The sequence below is a fragment of the Hipposideros armiger genome, unplaced genomic scaffold, assembly GCF_001890085.2.
Source record: "Hipposideros armiger isolate ML-2016 unplaced genomic scaffold, ASM189008v1 scaffold_38, whole genome shotgun sequence".
NCBI classification, from domain to species: Eukaryota; Metazoa; Chordata; class Mammalia; order Chiroptera; family Hipposideridae; genus Hipposideros; species Hipposideros armiger.
In genome coordinates, this window is record NW_017731388.1 from 5,337,546 (window position 1) to 5,354,630 (window position 17,085).

Consider the following 17,085-nt stretch of genomic DNA (forward strand, 5'->3'; position numbering starts at 1 on the left):
CTTATTATGCTCAAAATACACACTTATTACGCTAAAAAGAAAAGTAGGGTTGATTCAGGAGGCAGATTTACAGCGTGCAGTATGTTATCTAGACAATGCCAAACTCTCCAGGAAGCCATTGCGGGCGTGCCCCTTTCGGTGCTTGTTTTAATGGATGGATCTTGTCCCAAGCTTGCTACACACAGTGAACCTGTTGGTGGCAGGTCCCAATTTAGCACCCACTGAGAAGCTCAAGCTACATATTTAAGTCTTGTTTGTAGGCACTTGTCACCAACAAAAGGTTCCTAGATAAGAATTTCTTTTATTAGATTATCTACCCACAGCCTTCATCAAAGGGGATTTTTGACCACGAGGTCCAAACTGCCTGCAAAATACATGTATGAGCACATAGATTAACACTTGAAAGATGCCAGGCAAAAAAAGAGTGCTCTACCCTGCCCCTTCTCTCCCCTCTCCTTCCAAGAGCGATAGCAAAAGATAACACATATTTCAAATAATTGTCCTTTTATCCATAAGATATTCTAAATAGATTATGTTTTGGAAAGTAGCCCTTCTGCTTTGTCATAACAGAAAACAAAACATGGTTCAGGAGAGCCACAACAGAATTCCAGTCGGGTGGGCTGGCCAATTTATCAGAACAGAGAAAGAAGGAATTGAATACAAAAGTCGTTTCTTTGGCTATGTGTCTATATTGGCAGCCATTTTGCTGACTGTTCAGCCAGGTTCCCACAGTCTCTGTGTACTGGCTTTCACGTGTGGGGCCAAATAGTTAGTGACATTTCCCAATGAAAGCCACAATGTTCACTAGGCAAGGGACCATACCGATGTCTGGCACCGTCTCTCTTGTTCTGTTATTTTAGTTTTGGGGCAGCCTATATAAACTTTTTCATTCTTCTGGTGCAGGCAGGAATGGAAAGTGTGTGTATGTGTGCGGGCGTGTGTTGGGGGCAATGGATAGACACTGGGGGGAAACTCCTTTAAAAAGAGAGAGATTTTTAATACTGATAGAGCTAAGTCTTGCTTATCTTGACAGATTAAAATGTAAAACCAAAAAAACCACTCACAAGGCTTTACAAGACAACATAGGAATGCTCTCTTATTGTATACCCAACATGAAAACAGCACAGGAACTGCTGAGATTTGGAGAAAGAGCTGTATATTGGAGTGACATGGACAGGCATTTTAATTAGTTCCTGTAGATTTAAGATCTCTCAATGCAGGATTAGTCCTGCAGCAAGGCTCTTGGTTTTCCTGGTGTTGCAAGAGGGGGGAAAAAAAAAACCACCTCTTTAAAGATATCAGTAGGGGGTTAATGGAAGCTTTGATAAAGTTTCTCTGGATCTTTGTATTGATGCTCAATTGCAAACTGAAATCTAGAGTCCCTTCTGGCTCCTCTGAGGAGACAGTAATTCATTTAGCCACAGTTGGAGTGACAATTGGACAATTCAGGAGCCCATCTGAAACCTTTGCTCGCCCTTCACTGTTCATTCCTCATGTCAGCCTGGCACTTATTTTTCACATCCCTTGATGGCTTCTCCAGAGGCTGTAAAAGTTGGCAGTAGCATTCAAAGTAACAAGCACAACTCCGAGAAATAAAAAAAACAAATCAGAATTAGACTGTCAAGTGTTTAGAGTGAATGCTGCTGAATGGATTTCCCTTCTCACAAACGAACATGTGTGCATATTTATGTAGGAGTGGAGGGAAAGGGCTCGGGAAAAATAGTGTTCGCAGTCCTGGGTGTATAAATAAAACTTTCATTTTCCTAGAGTGAAATATTCACATCCTAAAAAAAGTGCAACTCATTTTTTACTTATATGCAATAATTACCAGTGGGCTGTATAGACATTTGTCTACGCTGCTCAGTCAGCCTTGACGCTGGATAATTTAGTAGGCTCTTTTGGAAGGCTTTTGTCTTTTTCTCCTCACCAGGACTGGTGGCACCCACCCTGAATACAAATTCATGGACCTTGGTGCCACACACCACAGGCTGTACTGTTGTAAATCTACAGGTTTATTTCATTCTTAATTATGATCACAATTAGCGAGTATGTGTCTAATGAAAGGGGTGGCAACGCTATTCCATAAATACAAAATTATTTTATATACAAAGTTAGAATCAAGAGACAGTTCCCTTAAAAAACAATGTACTGCACGTTTAAAATGTACATTTCCTAGGCATTAAGAATGAAACCAGGAGCCCGTGGATGGATCAGAGCTGTCAATGAGAAACGTGCAGTCTGGCTTCTCTGAAGCTCCGTGTATGTTGGTTCAGGTACAGAAAGGACTTTCAAATCAGCTTCCACTTTAGAGATTCCAACAATTACATACCAACTACAGCTGACCCTTGAACAATGCGGGATTAGGGTGCTGACCCCCTCTTGCAGTCAAAAGCCCAGGTATAACTGGACTCCCCCAAAACTTAGCTAATAGCTTACTGTTGATCGGAATCCTTGCTGATAACACAAACAGTCCAGTCACACATATTTTGTTATGTTATATGTATTAATACTGTATTCTTACAATAAAGTAAGCTACAGAAAAGAAAATGTCATTAAGAAAATCATAAGAAAGAAAAAGCACATTTACAGTACTTTTGAAGAAAAATTTGCATAGTGGACCTGTGCGGTTCAAAACCCAGTTGTTCCAGGGTCAGGTGTTCTGAGGAGGCAGAAGCAACTTTTCAACAACATTTCTCAGTGGAATTGCTTTACAATTTGTTTGGGAGATTTTAAAACATGTCTTTAGAAAGATTTCTGGCTGAGATAGGTCACTCGTTTCATCGCTGTTTTTTTCCTTTGAAAATTCTTAGTAGCAATTAAAACAAAATAACCTGATTTTCTTGAGATCACAAGCAAACCAGAGCGTTTCATTGCAAAGGCAGTTGGAACCACAGAGTTCCTCTGTAGGGCCGTCCTGTGAGTGTCCACAAGCCCTGGCTCATGCTGTTCCCTCCCTGCCCCCACGCTGCCTGATCCTGTTCCCTCCAAGTTCCAGCTCATCTTTACCGCTATCTAGAAGACAGGTAGCAATTATCCCCAGCGGGGATGAGAATCCCCACTGTTCTCCATTATCTCACTCAAATAACATAATATGTCTAATTAAAAGATGGCAGAGAAGGAGAGAATGGGAACTTACCAGTTGAGTAATAAAAGACAGTGTGCCTCTTGTACTTAGCTATTTTCTTCTCTCTACTCATTATTTTGGTTCTATTAAATGTATCACTACTTGACAAAGAGTTCACTGGTTGTTTCCACAGTACATAAAAGTGTTAACAAACAGGAAGTGAGCTTCTCCTAAGCGCTGGATAGTGACATCACAACGAGGTATCCTGTCCCTTAGCTGTTGGTGTTGAATTTTCTGGCAGTTTTTTTGTTTGTTTGTTTTTTAATTGTCTATCCTAAAGAACAAGGCCAGTTTAACAAGCAGCACCAGCTCATCTGATGGCACAGCAACCGGGATTCTTCCTAAGAGGCCCCAAAGGGCCTTTTTAAACCAAGACCAGTGGTTGAGAGCATGATGTTCCCAGCACAAAGCAATGGAACCAGACAAAGACAGGTTAGTGATGGAACCCTTAGAAATGAGCATTGCAATGCAGTCACAAGCTCTGTTGTGTAAACATTTCTTCCAGAACAGAGTTCCTCAATCTTGGCACTAAAGGCATTTCGGACCAGATAACGCTGGTAACGCTGGGGGCTGGGGACGGGGGAGGCACTGTCCTCTGCATCATAGAATGTTTAGCAACCCCTCTGGCCTTTACCTGCTAGATGCAATAGCACATTCCCTCCTCCCAAGCGTGACAACCAGAAATGTTCCCAGACATTGTCGCATGTCTGGGGAGAGGCCTGGAACAACCATAGTAAAAGTGCAGCTAGCTTACTGTTTTACCCTTCCAAGAAAATACTTCCGCAGGGTGGGGGTTGGAGGGGTGAAGGGAAGGCAGGATTCACACGCATTCTGATCATTCTGCTGAAGTACTTTTTGGAATTTTCCCCACTCTTTGAGAATTGCCTTTCGAGCCAGTTTCTGAACATCACAGGGAAATACGCCCCACTTCTTCATCCTCACAGCTCATGTCTAATATTCGTGGAATTACAGAGTTTTAGGGTTGGAAAAGAACTTGAGAGATTACCGAGGTTCAAATAATTACATAATCCATTAAATATTTGAACTCCTGCAAACTCAGAGCATTAAAGATGTTTGTCACTAGCACACTCTAGCTGTGCTAAAGAGAGGTTACCAGGTATATTTCACTGTAAAGCCTCGGGAACAGTGTCATATGCAAAATAGAAATCAAAATGGTTATCACTCCCCCCACAGGTGCAATCTGGGGGTAGTACAGAACACCAGCCACAGGGGTCCATCACGATTTAAAGCCAAACAACCTAGAGTATGGTGCAGCCCCATAGGTGGGAGACAGGTGTGAGGGGTGGGAGTTTGGGGTCACACAGCGAAAACGGGCTCAGTGATATTAAGATCTGCTGGCTGCCATCCCAGCATTTTTAGCAAAAATATTCAGTTCTGTTGCCTGGCCAGGGAAACCTTATTTCATTTATACAGCATTTCTCTCTCCTAGTGACACATCCTGTATTTATTTGCTTGAGATGGTCCACTTAAGCAAAAGTAAACCAAAGGAAAGTCATCTAGAAAACAAATCACCCAGCAGTTTGCTAATTCATCTTTCATAAACATCACAGCCATCTCCTCCTGAGCAAAAGGCAGAGCAGTTGCTGGAGGACAGAAAATGGAGGAAGGGAAATCAGAGTTTTCAAGGAGCTCTCACTTTGTTCCTCGTGGACTGTAATGTCGGAAAGTAACTATTTCCTTGCCTGGTGTTTTACTACGGGGTGACTTTCTAGCTGGAGTTCCCACCCTCACTCATTTCTCATTTCTCCTTCTCATTTCTCATTCCCACTCTCATTTCTCCTTCACTGCTCTTAGCATAGGGGTGGGGGTGGGGTAACTTGGCTCATGAAGAGAATTTGGGAGAAGTACCATGTCTCAGGTTAACCCCGTCTGCTCCCTCGTACCTAACTGCACAGAGCCTCCATCTGGGCAAACTTAGGGGTATAGACTTTACCCCTGCAGGGAGCCTGCAATCAGCCAGCTGGGCTACACTGTCTCTGGGTGACACTGGGAAAGTGTCCCTAATGTGGTACTTTTGGCCACAGATACAAAGCTCATATCCTTTTATCAGATGATCTGCAACAAGGTGGGGACATTCTGAGTTCTCTTGTGTCTCCTCTTCAGGGTTAACTGTTTTTGAACTCAGGAGGGGAGAGAAAAAAGAAAAGGTGTTAATAGCCCCTAAAACACTGCAGTAAGAGTTGGGTTAGAATGGTCTAAATAACCCTGTGAGAATACAGGCCCCCTCCTACCGCATTCTACAACTAAAGGATCAAAGCCCCGTTAATGCTGCATCTCCACGCCCAGATATATTCAGTCTGCTCTCACCAATGGGGAGAATCCCAGGCTGAGTACAGGAGTGCTCTTAATTATCTAAAAATTTTAGAAAAAAAGAGCAGGGTTCTCTCTGGTTTCAACGGCTCTGACATCGGCTTGGGGGAGTCATTTCACCTACGTGGAACTGCTCCACTGTGAAAGTCCCAGAGGTGGTGATGATAAAGCCAGGAACGCTAGCAGGTTTTGTGTTTGTTCTTAAATATGTTACTGATCAGAGAAAGGACCCTGTGAAAACAGAGCAAAAATGGAGAGGCCACGAAACTGTGGCCTCCAGGTGGTAAATGCTAACATTCATTTATTCCATGTAATTCCTTACAAAGTAAGACATCAGTGCCTATGAAGGTCCCCAAGGAATTTAATTTAATGAAATGATAGGAATGATGACAGTTAGAATGTAATTGTGCATATGTAAATATGCTGAGGGGAGCGTTGATCAAGTTTATGGTTGTTACCTCCACCCCGAATTTTGGCCTACGTTATTAATTGGCACTACTATGAAGAAAGGGTTTGTTAATCAAAGATAAACTACCCCGATGGTTTTGAATTTGTGTACTCCAAATTATGGAAGGATAATGAGGCAGCACTGTGCACACAGACAACTCTCCGCTAAGCGAAAGCTTTCTGGCTGGCCACATAGGAGGTCTCCTTATTGAAAGATTTATTTTTAATTTTGAACAGCTTCCCAGCATTACCCTTCATGAAAATTAAAATAAGGAGCTGGAATTTTGTCCTATTCAGCAAACCTCCTGGCAGGACTGCTCACCATGGCAGTGAAAACAACCTCATTGTGTCAGAGGAGTCTCCCGTCCACCTTTCTCGGAGAGCTAAAAGAATTACACCTACGTTTTTAATAAAACTCTGACTTTTTTTCTTCCCTCTTTCATAATGTTTTTGCACATTTTCTTCTTTGGGGGGGATCCTGAACCTGTCTTCTTTGTGCTTCTTGTAACTTCTGGCCCGGTGGGAGTTGACATAATCCTTTGGCTCGAATCCTTAGGTATTCAGAGAGGCATAGAAGTCTCCCCACAAAATCTGTGGGAGCCAAGCCTGTCCTCAGCAAGTCTCCCAGAGGCTATTCTCTGCCAAAAAGAATGACTTCACCTTGTACATTAAAGCCTCAAAATGTCCATTCCTAGTTTTAATTCAGTGAAGGACACAAAGTAGCGGTGTGTTCCGAGAGTGGCCGAAAAGGTGCTTCGGGGCTGAACCTTAGAATATTGATTGGGTCACAAATCAGATTCTCTGAGAGGTGCGCAGATTGCTCTGTACCTTGTGGGATCCTTGTGACTCAGAGACAGCAGTGGCACCAATGCATTTCCTAGGATCTCTGTACACTATTTCCACTGCATGTTCCCAAAAGAGAACGAATAAAGAACTGGCAATCACAAAGTACTTGCGATGATGCTATCACACCCTCCTAAATCATACTAGTCTTTGTAGAAAAATAAAACCGATTGCCACTAACAGTGTTCACAAGCTAAAAGGGCAGAAATAAAAGACAAAAGCATCACCAGATGATCAGTTCACACCACATATTTTAAATGACCGGTCACATTTGTATAACCGAAGTGGCCTTCAGGGAGGATGTGCCATTCTAGCTCCAGTTCACAATCTTCCCCACGTCTTAACTTGTGATTTATTCTAGAGAGTTCAGGGGAAAGTAGGAAAATAATGGCTTGGGACTGGGACACGGCAACACTTCTCACTATAGATCAATTAGTACAAACACATTTTACTTAACTATTGAGTGCACTTACTGAAACATTCATTTAAGAGAAAAGTGCACTCAGAGGTGATAGGACTGTCGGCCATTTATAATCGTTTTCCGGTGAAGTTTGTTGTTCTTAAGTGCCTCACAAAAGGATAAACCACGGTCCTTTTTCCTGCTCCCTTTTCACTCTCCAGAAACAAGTAACAGGGAGCCCGCAATGAGAAACATGTGGCGGAAATCCAGGATGGAAAATTAGGTGGAGGAAGTGTGGAGACTTTTTTTAGGGGAGGAATGGGAACGAGTGGGTCAGGAGCTGGAGCCTAGAAACCTAGATTCTACTTTGCACTCTGAAATATCTGACATTCAAGATTTTGCACGAGTTTTGCAATTAACTCAGCAGAACCACTTCATGAACAGAAAATGTTTTCTAGTCATCTCAATTATAAGAGGAAAGTGATGCAGGAAATGAGGCAAATGAATTCTCTTCCCCCATGTGTGAATTGTGGATTCAACTATGAAAGGGGCTGCAAAAGTAGTATGTGTTTTAAGGGAAATTTTTTTGACCACACAGATAAAACTGCCCATTAAACCATTGACTCTTAACAGATTTACATGGTGATTCTAGTATAGACCCATGTCGATTATTTTTTACATTTTGAAATAAAAGAAACAAGATCAAAACTATAGCTGCTAATGCTTTTGTTGGCAAATACAGCAAATATGAATATGCCAATGCAGATTGGTAAAAATCAATTTTATAATCCTAAGTAGTTTATAAATGCTCTACTGTCCAACCACAGACAGATCCTGTGATTAAAATGGCCAATATGAATCCCTTACAAGAGAAGTCCAGCATAGAGTGACCCACCTCACTGGACTATTGTCCTGTTTCAATCACTGTCTTGGTCTTCATTTAATCTCCACCACCCAGTACAAGGCATGCTATGCAGCTGATGTCCAAAACAACATTTGCTGAATGAATGAACATCCCCTCTAAGTGTCTTTTGTATTATAACACAGCTCCCAGGTTTATAATTAGATCCATGTAGTTCTACTTCAGTTGTCGAAATTTAATATCACTCATGGATATCAACACAAGTCCTCTCTCTATATACATTTGGTTCATACAATAAAGTAGATCGGTTCCTACCTGCTTGGTTGGTTGTCACGGTGACAGACACTGATTGATCCGGGCTAGGGTTATACTTGGACACTCCATTCACTGCCCAGATTTCAAATGTGTAATTGGTATGAGCCAGGAGGTCAGTGATGGAGACTTTGGTGGTCTTCAGGCCATTCTGCTGTGGGGTATAGTGGACCCCACTCCCACAGGGTCGGCACTTGCTGGAATCCCCAGCTCCGCATTTCTTGCAGACCACATTGTAGGAAATGTCCTGACGGCCACCTGTGTTCTGAGGACTGCTCCATTCCAAGTTCACCGAAGTCTCATTGACATTTGAAATCAAATTGAGGGGAGCAGATGGTGGGCCTGGAGAAAGAAAAAAACATACGATCACACCAAGAACTGCAATGATCCTTTTGGAAGCTTTCAGAGTATATACTACTCTCTGCAGCTCTAAGAAGTAAGATGGGTCCATTGGGCAAAGAAAGCAAAAAGCAAGCAAAGCCAGCAAAAAATCTTTTAAAAGAAGAATAGGATAGAAGGCTGCACGGGTGTCATCCTCATTTCTCTGCAAACAAATGTAGCATTGTTTGCTACTCAGTGAAGCAATGCTACCTCAAATAAGCTCCAAGCCTGGGCTTTCTGTCTGTAGTGGCAGGAAAATGCCACACCTTATCTAGTCTCAATCTGATGATCTGAAAATAGGTATGCAAATGTGACTCTAGTTCCCAGGGCTGTGGTGGCACTCTGGTAAATTAAGAGTTCTATACCACTTTTAAAGATAAATGATGATTCTTAAGTACAGCATGCCATCAATATGGAATAACATTAACTGAATTGGATAGATACGCCTCTTCAGTTCAGCATGGCAGTTGAGGCTTAAACTGTTTATGGTAATTAGTAGAAGTTGGTTTTAACCTGGTTGCAGAGATGTTGAAGGGAGGGACTGTTGTTGAAAGATCTCAACTAGAGGCAGATACAGCCCAAAGGCTCGCAATCCCACCTCCTGCCCACCCTTCGAAGGACCAGGGATGCGTCAGACCCTTTGAAAGCACACAGGTATCCCCCGCTTTTTAAAAGTTCGTTTTATATCACTCTGCTTTTAGGAAAGGCCAGTTTTTGCTATCCAAAAGGAATCCAAAGAGGATTTTCACTTTTTACCAAAAAAAAGTGAAAGGAAAAATTAGCGCTCAGTATTTATTTTGCAGCGAGCCATTATAGAGGTAGCGTGGACCCTGAACCACCAAGCTCTTCCCCAGAAACTACACTCAGCATCTCAGCATCAAGCCGCCATAGCTTTGAAGGAGCTTTGAGCTGTGTCTGTGAGCATCTGTGCTTTATCTCAATCTATTTTGTGCATCCCTTAGCAAGGTGGGCCCTAAGGTGATGGCTTCTTCACTTGACACTGTTTCAGCTTCAGAAAGGATTCATAGGAACTCTCTGCTTTCAGATAGAAGAGAAAACCTGTTCTTATTCCCACTGACACCAAAGAGTTTCTGAAATATGAATGGTGGTGGTGGCTGTTTTGAAACATTACAACTGGTTGCAAACAGCGTAGTGGTTGATTTAATAGTAGCAATAATAATAATGATAATAAAATAACAGTATAGGACCAATGATGAACTGTCTGGCTTCTTGCTATACGTCAGTCTTTATATGCTGAGAAGTTGTGACACAAATTACATTCAGGGAGAAGAATCAGGCAGGAAGAAAAGAGAGTTTTCCTGGTCTGAGCTGCTCTGGTTCCAAAGGTTTAAAAGACGTCTGCCACACTCTAATGAAAAATATTTACTCAATGAGACAGTTGGAAAGCCCTCTCTTTTCTGTCCTTTTTTGTATTTTGGTCTTCCAAGAAAAGAGCCAAAATAAGTTTTAAGGAACATTAGAAACTTTATTTGCATTTACTGGTTGGAGGAAAACTTGTTTAGTTCTTCAGGAAAAGGAAGTTAACTGGAGACCTACGGGAAGTCAGGCGAAGCTTTATCTAGTCGACCATAATGGAACGTATTCTTCCAAAATAGCTACTGAGAGACAATTGGAAGGGGTCACCTATGAATAAGGAGTCATATTTAATATTTATTATTAGCTCATGGTGATGAATGGCTAAAGGATTTTGGTGGTAACACTGGCTAAGGTCGATTCACTCTCCTTTTCTCTGTAGACAGCTTATTTGAAAACTATTGAGCAAAGTAAGCTGATCCTGCGAGTCTCCCCTTTAGGCTAAGTATGACCTCTCTTTGTATAAACACCTACTCCTCATGCTGGGAACCTTAAAGAAAAAAGTGCTGTAACATTGGTGTTAAGGGTAATATTGCCCCACACAAGTCCTCAGAAAGAAAATGCACATTTCCTTTTTTGTTTAAGATTTCAAATTTATATCTATGCTCCTTAGCACAATGACTGGAAAATAACAAGGTCAAGTAAATGGGTTTTGGATCAATGAATAGAACTCTTTAAAATCATTGACTCCCAGAGCCAGATAGGATAGTAAAGATCATTTGGTCAAATAGCCTCATTATAAAGATGAGCAAATTGAAATCCAGAAAGTGAATCTGATAATATGGAGAGTTGTGCAATCTAATTAGTGACAGAATCTAAAACCTGTAAGTGCTAATTCCCATTCAGGGGTTATTTCTACTCTACCACGTGTTCCCATTAAAGGAATAACAACAAAATCAGTACTTTGAACCAAATTTTGAGATGTAAAGCTAGGAAGTGGGAGTGTGTATCTTCAGTCTTGTTCAGGTTCTGTAGCTACTTGCCACCGTGATGCAATCCATTGCTAGTCTGCAGCCGAAGCTGACCACAGCTTGGTTTATAAAATGGGTCAGCCACGGGTTCCTCTTTTGCCGCAACTTCCAGGGTTAAATAAGAGTGACTCTTAAATCCATTAACCTCTTTGCCAAGGTTCCTGGTCCACTTTCACATGGGAAAATGTGACACAATGAATCGAGCCTCGCGGGAGCAAAAAGTCAGTAATTAGTATGTAGGACGGGGCATGGCGGTGTCTAAACAGAGAAGAAATGGAGCAGAAAACTAAATGGTCACAGGCCTCAGAGATATAACACTGACACGTGAAAAAAAAAAATGCTGCAGAATTCCAAATAAGAGGGCTGGCAGAAAAACAAGTGGTAGCTAGCCCAGAATGACCTTCCTTTGGGAAGAAGATTCGAGTAGATGCTCAAGGAAAAACAGAGAACTAGGCAAATTCAAGTTCAACGCTTCCTCCATGAATGGTCTGGGGAATTGTACTGCACATGTTTCAAGTTTTGCTGCCATAGGGAGTGCCAAGCATAGTAGCAGCTTAGAAATTAAAGTATGACAGGAAGGAAATACAGAAATGTCCACAGAATATGATTATAACATTCGCTGGCACAGGCCTGGGAAAAGACGCATGCTTTATAAATTAAAATCATCATGGTGGTTGTATTGTGTTTGTGGAATTGTGTTTTTTGTTGTTGTTTTTTTAACTTTTGCCAGTTAAAAGATAATAAACATATGAAGTGTGTTTCTATTTATTAGGAGGGGCCATCTCTTCCTCAGAAAAGAAAGAATTCTCTTCTCAAGACAATGAGAAAAGAATGCGGACTTTAGATACAGTCAAAAGTCAGTATGGGCCCAACAGTCATACTTAGCAGCACCTTAAGACAATTATTATACCTGTAGAGATGGCTAAAAAGAAAAGGCAACAGGCGTTCTGAGTAACATGAGTTTTCTCACGTTAGAAGCATCAGGAAGGAAAAAAAATCTTAACTCTTCGATTATTATCTTCTCTTACATACGTATTGTATCTGAATATTGAGGTACAATTACATTTTTGGCAAGTGACTCACTTTCTCACCAGAAATATGTGCACCAAGTCTTCAATTACAAATATGAGATGTATAACAAAGAGGAATAAATGTAACATTTGTTTTAATTTTCTAGTCTTCATATTGACATCATATCTACCAAGCAGACCCTAGCATCAGGTAGCTGTGGGCCATTGTGAATACAGTAGGGTTTTATGCTTTTGAAAACTACCCATGATAGCCTGATGTAGGACTGGCAGCAATCCTGCTTACAGGATTGTTCTACAGTTTAGGTCTTTATTTCCACATGCTATTTTGTTTGGTACATGGTCATGCTAATCAGACACATATTGCATATCTATCATCAGTCTATAGGCTCAAGAGAAAAACCGGTGTCGTCACTGTTTCCCAGTGTCTACCACAATTTCTAGCTCAGCGCAAGCTCAGTAAATGTTCGATGACTCAACGAATCCGTGAATGACTCTGAGGAAAACTAAAGCAGTCCTCTAATGCACCTATGCCCACCTACCTAGTGATATTTTAAATGTGTGAATTCTCTGAGTATTAGTCAGCTTTTCACATACAGATTCATGAGCATTAAGCCCCGTAAAGGAGTATCTCAATGTAACTAGTTTAATTCAATTTCCTCTTTTCTATAATTTAAAAATACTTTGGAAAAAGTAAGGAGGGCTATATAACATACATACATACATACACACACACACGTGCGCGCGTGCGTGCACATCCTCACACAGTCACTTCTGTTGGGAGGGATCGTGGGGTCATTCATTGATTCAACAAATATTTATTGAGTGCCCAGTATTTGTCACCTGCTCTAGAAGAGAGAGGGAAACAAGTATTGATTCATTTTGACACTTTCCTGAGTGGCTGAAAGAAGGGAAGCTGGAGGTGGGGAGAGGAAGAGACAAAAGGAAGTAAATGTGGATTGTGTGGGCTTCCGGGGTTGGCGGGGGTTTGAGGAAAGGACTCGCTTGTTTTCACAGCTCCCTCACCAACCAGCATGGCTGGGAATTAAACATGTGGGCTCCATCAGTTAAAGCTTTGTTAATTTGGGACGGGTTATTATGACTTTTCTTTCTCCATCTTGACTTCAGGTGATGATTTACTCAGGCATAAAGTTATGGAAACTTTTATCTCTGAAGGCAGTAAAATTTAACATGTTCAATGGTAGGCTGGCATTTTCCTTATTAGTCTTTATAGAGCTACAATTTTTCTTTTAATTCTATCATCAAAATGAAGATGCTGTCAATTTTGTAAAATACAAACCAACCAAATACTGAAGGATGTTTAAAAGGAAACATAAATGTCCTTTCTTTACATTTTTGGTTTTATTTGTAAAACCCCCTTGGGGAGTCACTTCATAAGCCCGAGATTCCCTCTCTGCCTGCATCGATGCACGAGGCTAGCATGTTTAACAACTTTAAAGTTCTCTTGCTGAAATATTTTAAATATAATTTGGTGGCATAAAGTATAGCTGTACTACCCGAACCAGAAACGAAATGCAATAACCCTGAACTTGAGAATCCTTTAGCGGGGCGTTCGGCAGACTTTCTCTGTAAAGAGCCAGGTAGTCAGTATGTCAGCTTCTATGGGCAACGTGGGTGGGTCTGTGTAGCAACCACTCCACTCTGCTGTTGTACCTCAAAGGCAGCCACAGACAACACCTAGACAAACGGGGGGGTGGTTGTGTTCCTAGAAAACTTGATTTGCAGAAACAGGGAGCAGTTGAATTTTGCCTTGAGACCACAGTTTACCAACTCCTGCTTCAGGGAATTTGATGGGCACAATGCACTCTCTTCCCAGGAAGATGCTCACGGGAAGCCTCATAATTTTGCCCATAACTCCAGGGACTTCAAGCATACCTTAACCTATCAGTGGAGCTCAGTCCAAGAACCCCTGGTTTATACATTTATACAGAGAACTAGCTCAGATCACAACTCCGGCTTCTAAAGCCCGCTACACCTACCTTCACTGACTAAGGAAGGAATGAAATACGTGGACCATTATGGCCTGTTTCTTGAGTTTCTCATTGCTCTGAAAGAAATGGGCACTGCATCGCTTGCCACTGTGGATACACTTAATGAACATCCATTTGCTTCACTGGTGTGAAATACTTTCTGTATCGCACAGTAGGTCCTGGTGAAAGGTGCTACAATTGGTAATTATTATTTTCTAGTGGGACATCTACTTGCATTCAGTTGACAGGGGTTTGACGGTATGAAGTCTCAAAGAAACTGTAGCCAAATTACAGCAAAAGCAAAGGACTATCATATCCTATCATAAAATATCATGTCATCTTAGGTCATAAAAGAAATCTTGATCTTCCATCACCCATCATGTGTTCTCCTCTGGAAAACGACAAGCTTCCAAAAATGAACCATCTCGAGAAATTAAGTGACTGTACTAATTTAAGGGCAACATTCCAAGTATAAAAGAAATCCCAGTAATTCCACAAATCTTAGTTCTTCTCTCCCGTGTATTAAACGAAAGTATAATTTCTGAATAGTTTAGAGAACACACTTGCTGACTTATGTCAGGATTTAAAGTAGCCCCGTTTAGGAAAACTTAATGTTTACATATCCACATGAAGTCTGTATGAGCCTTAAATTCAAAAAGGATCAGTGCCGGGAGCCGTCTGCGCCTCAGTATCTGACATGGCCAAACACACTGCAACTGTGACAAATTCTGAAGCTCTGACTGAGAAACAGATACTGCTTTATATCTTAAAGAACTTAAATTCCCCTTTGGATGTCCCCCAGTAGGATATAGATCTTACACCCCTTCTAATAGATATATCACAATAATTATATTTTATACACTAAAGGTGATTTTAGTCACACTACTAGTCTCTTAGTAAAGGTCAAAGTACACACCCTGTAAATCTTAAGATCCTGTTTAGACAATAGTTTTTAGAATAAATGTTGGGTAACCATCCTTTAGGCGATTATGTAGAGGCTCAGGCCTTGGTCGTAGTCATTGTATGTGGAGGGATTTGGGCGTAGTTGGGATAAGTTAGTTTTTAGCATAGAAAAGGTATAGCTGTACCCTGGAGCATAAGAATTATGAGGAAGTAAAACCCTGATACTAATGGAACAATGGTTAAACTGCCCGGTATAAAAAGGGGCATGCTGTAAAATAAAGTGAGACACTTCTTGAAAAAGTGCTCCTGTGTCTCCGCTGTCTTTTTCCTCTCAGACTCCGCCTCCACCTGAGGGAACCCCTGGACCTGCGGGAGCTGGTCTCCCGCAGATCGGCCAACATTGAACCTAAAGTCATACATGCTTCCAGAGTTTGGTATGAACCATTCAGTGGAAAGTCCAGGTCAAGGTAACTGTACCCATTGTACCCCATCCCAAACTACCAAGTCAGGTAAAATGTACTTTTGCATTCTTATAGGGAGCAACTGGAACTTTAGCAAAAAATGGAAACCCACTATGATAAGAGAATAGAAAAAGGTTCTGCCAAAGGGTTCAAATCTATATGGACACATGGAGTAATATGACATATAAACCTGACATTTCTATTTCTTGTAACAACTAGAATTAAAAAGTACGAACAGATTCCAGGGCCGGGGGACAGAAAATAAGGCAAGTTTAAAACTCACATTGTTAGCAACACTTTAAACATGCAGATACTTTAGACCTGGTAGTTCTGCCTGGAATTTTCTCCCCTGGCTCTTCTAAGAGCTGCCTTAATCCTTAAACCTCTGGTTTCAGCTCAAAACTCACCCTCCTCCTTCCTCACTGCTCTACGCAAACTTAAATTCTCCCCTTTCTTCCATTTTACCCGATCACATCATCTTTTGTTCTCTCCTTTTTGTGAGACTTTTAAATTACCTTGTTTATTATATATGTACATGCTCATTAGAACAGAAACTCCAGGAGAACAGGAATCTCTTCTCTTTGCTGATTTATGAGAGGGTCCCCAGCCCTTACAAAGATGTAAAATGGACAGTAGGTGCTTACTGAGTATCTGCTGCATAAAAAAATGCTGGAGTGATGCTTCTTTAGCTCAGTCCAGCTCACTCCTCAGCAGCATCACCTCCATAGCACCTGTGGATATCACAAAAGCTGATCCCAAGAAAAAAAGAAAAGGCGATCGCATGCTAAAGGGTTAAAAAAAAATGTCAAGTCTGCAAGGAAGGCCAGGAGACAGTTGATAGGAAACCAAAGTAGCTGGGCTCATGTGTAGAATGGCTTCCAGAGCTATCACAGACTTTTAATACTTAACTGATTTTTAATCACCATTTTAAAATTCAATGTCTAAGCCATGAAATTAATTCTGGATGTGGAAAGAAACATTCCCCAAGGGCATGGGCAGGAACATAATTTTTACATGATCAATTTCTTTAAGCCCTACTGTCACCCTACTAAAATGCCACGGCAAGGAGTACAAGACCTGTCTTCTGAGGAAGAGGCACCTTGGGTCTTGAGTTCCGTTTCATAAGGCTTCATTAATCATGCACAACTTTTGGACTGTCAGCGATACTTCAGTGCCTTAGCTGTAAAACCCTCCAACCCTTCAGGTAAGCCTTTGTTAATCTTTCTTCAGCTGAAAGACAGGCTATGAGGTAGAGTAAACGGGGTGTATAAGTTTTGACTGAAATCAACCCATGCTTTCCCCCCGACAGCAGTATACGTTGCCACCACTAATTGCTTTCTCCTGGCCCTCGCTTGCGGGGGGTTAGTTTACATAAAGACTGCTGTTCAGGGACACCTCTTCCAAGATATATGAACAGTACATAACCTTTTATCACAGCGGTTTGTGTGTTTTAACAATGAATAGAGCCAAAGTAGAACTGCCTATTATTAAAACACAGAACCATTTGGATCCATCAATCATTTATTACTGTCATGAAAAACTCTGGGCTTCCCATAGAGGGAACTCCTGGCTGTAATTTTGCCACCCTGGTATATTTATTCTCCCATTCTCCTGTCCTGGGACCTTCCGTCTTTTCTTTACTGGGTTAATTGGGGTT

General features: G+C 41.4%; 1 protein-coding gene across 1 annotated transcript in view; it reads right to left on the reverse strand.

Moving 5' to 3' along the window:
* The window catches only part of EPHA4 (EPH receptor A4), a 142,016-nt gene that overhangs the window by 51,017 nt on the left and 73,914 nt on the right, over positions 1–17,085 (reverse strand). The window contains exon 5 of the mRNA XM_019638205.1: positions 8,288–8,661. Within this exon, the coding sequence (XP_019493750.1) occupies positions 8,288–8,661 (374 nt within the window). The remainder of the gene's footprint in view (positions 1–8,287; positions 8,662–17,085) is intronic.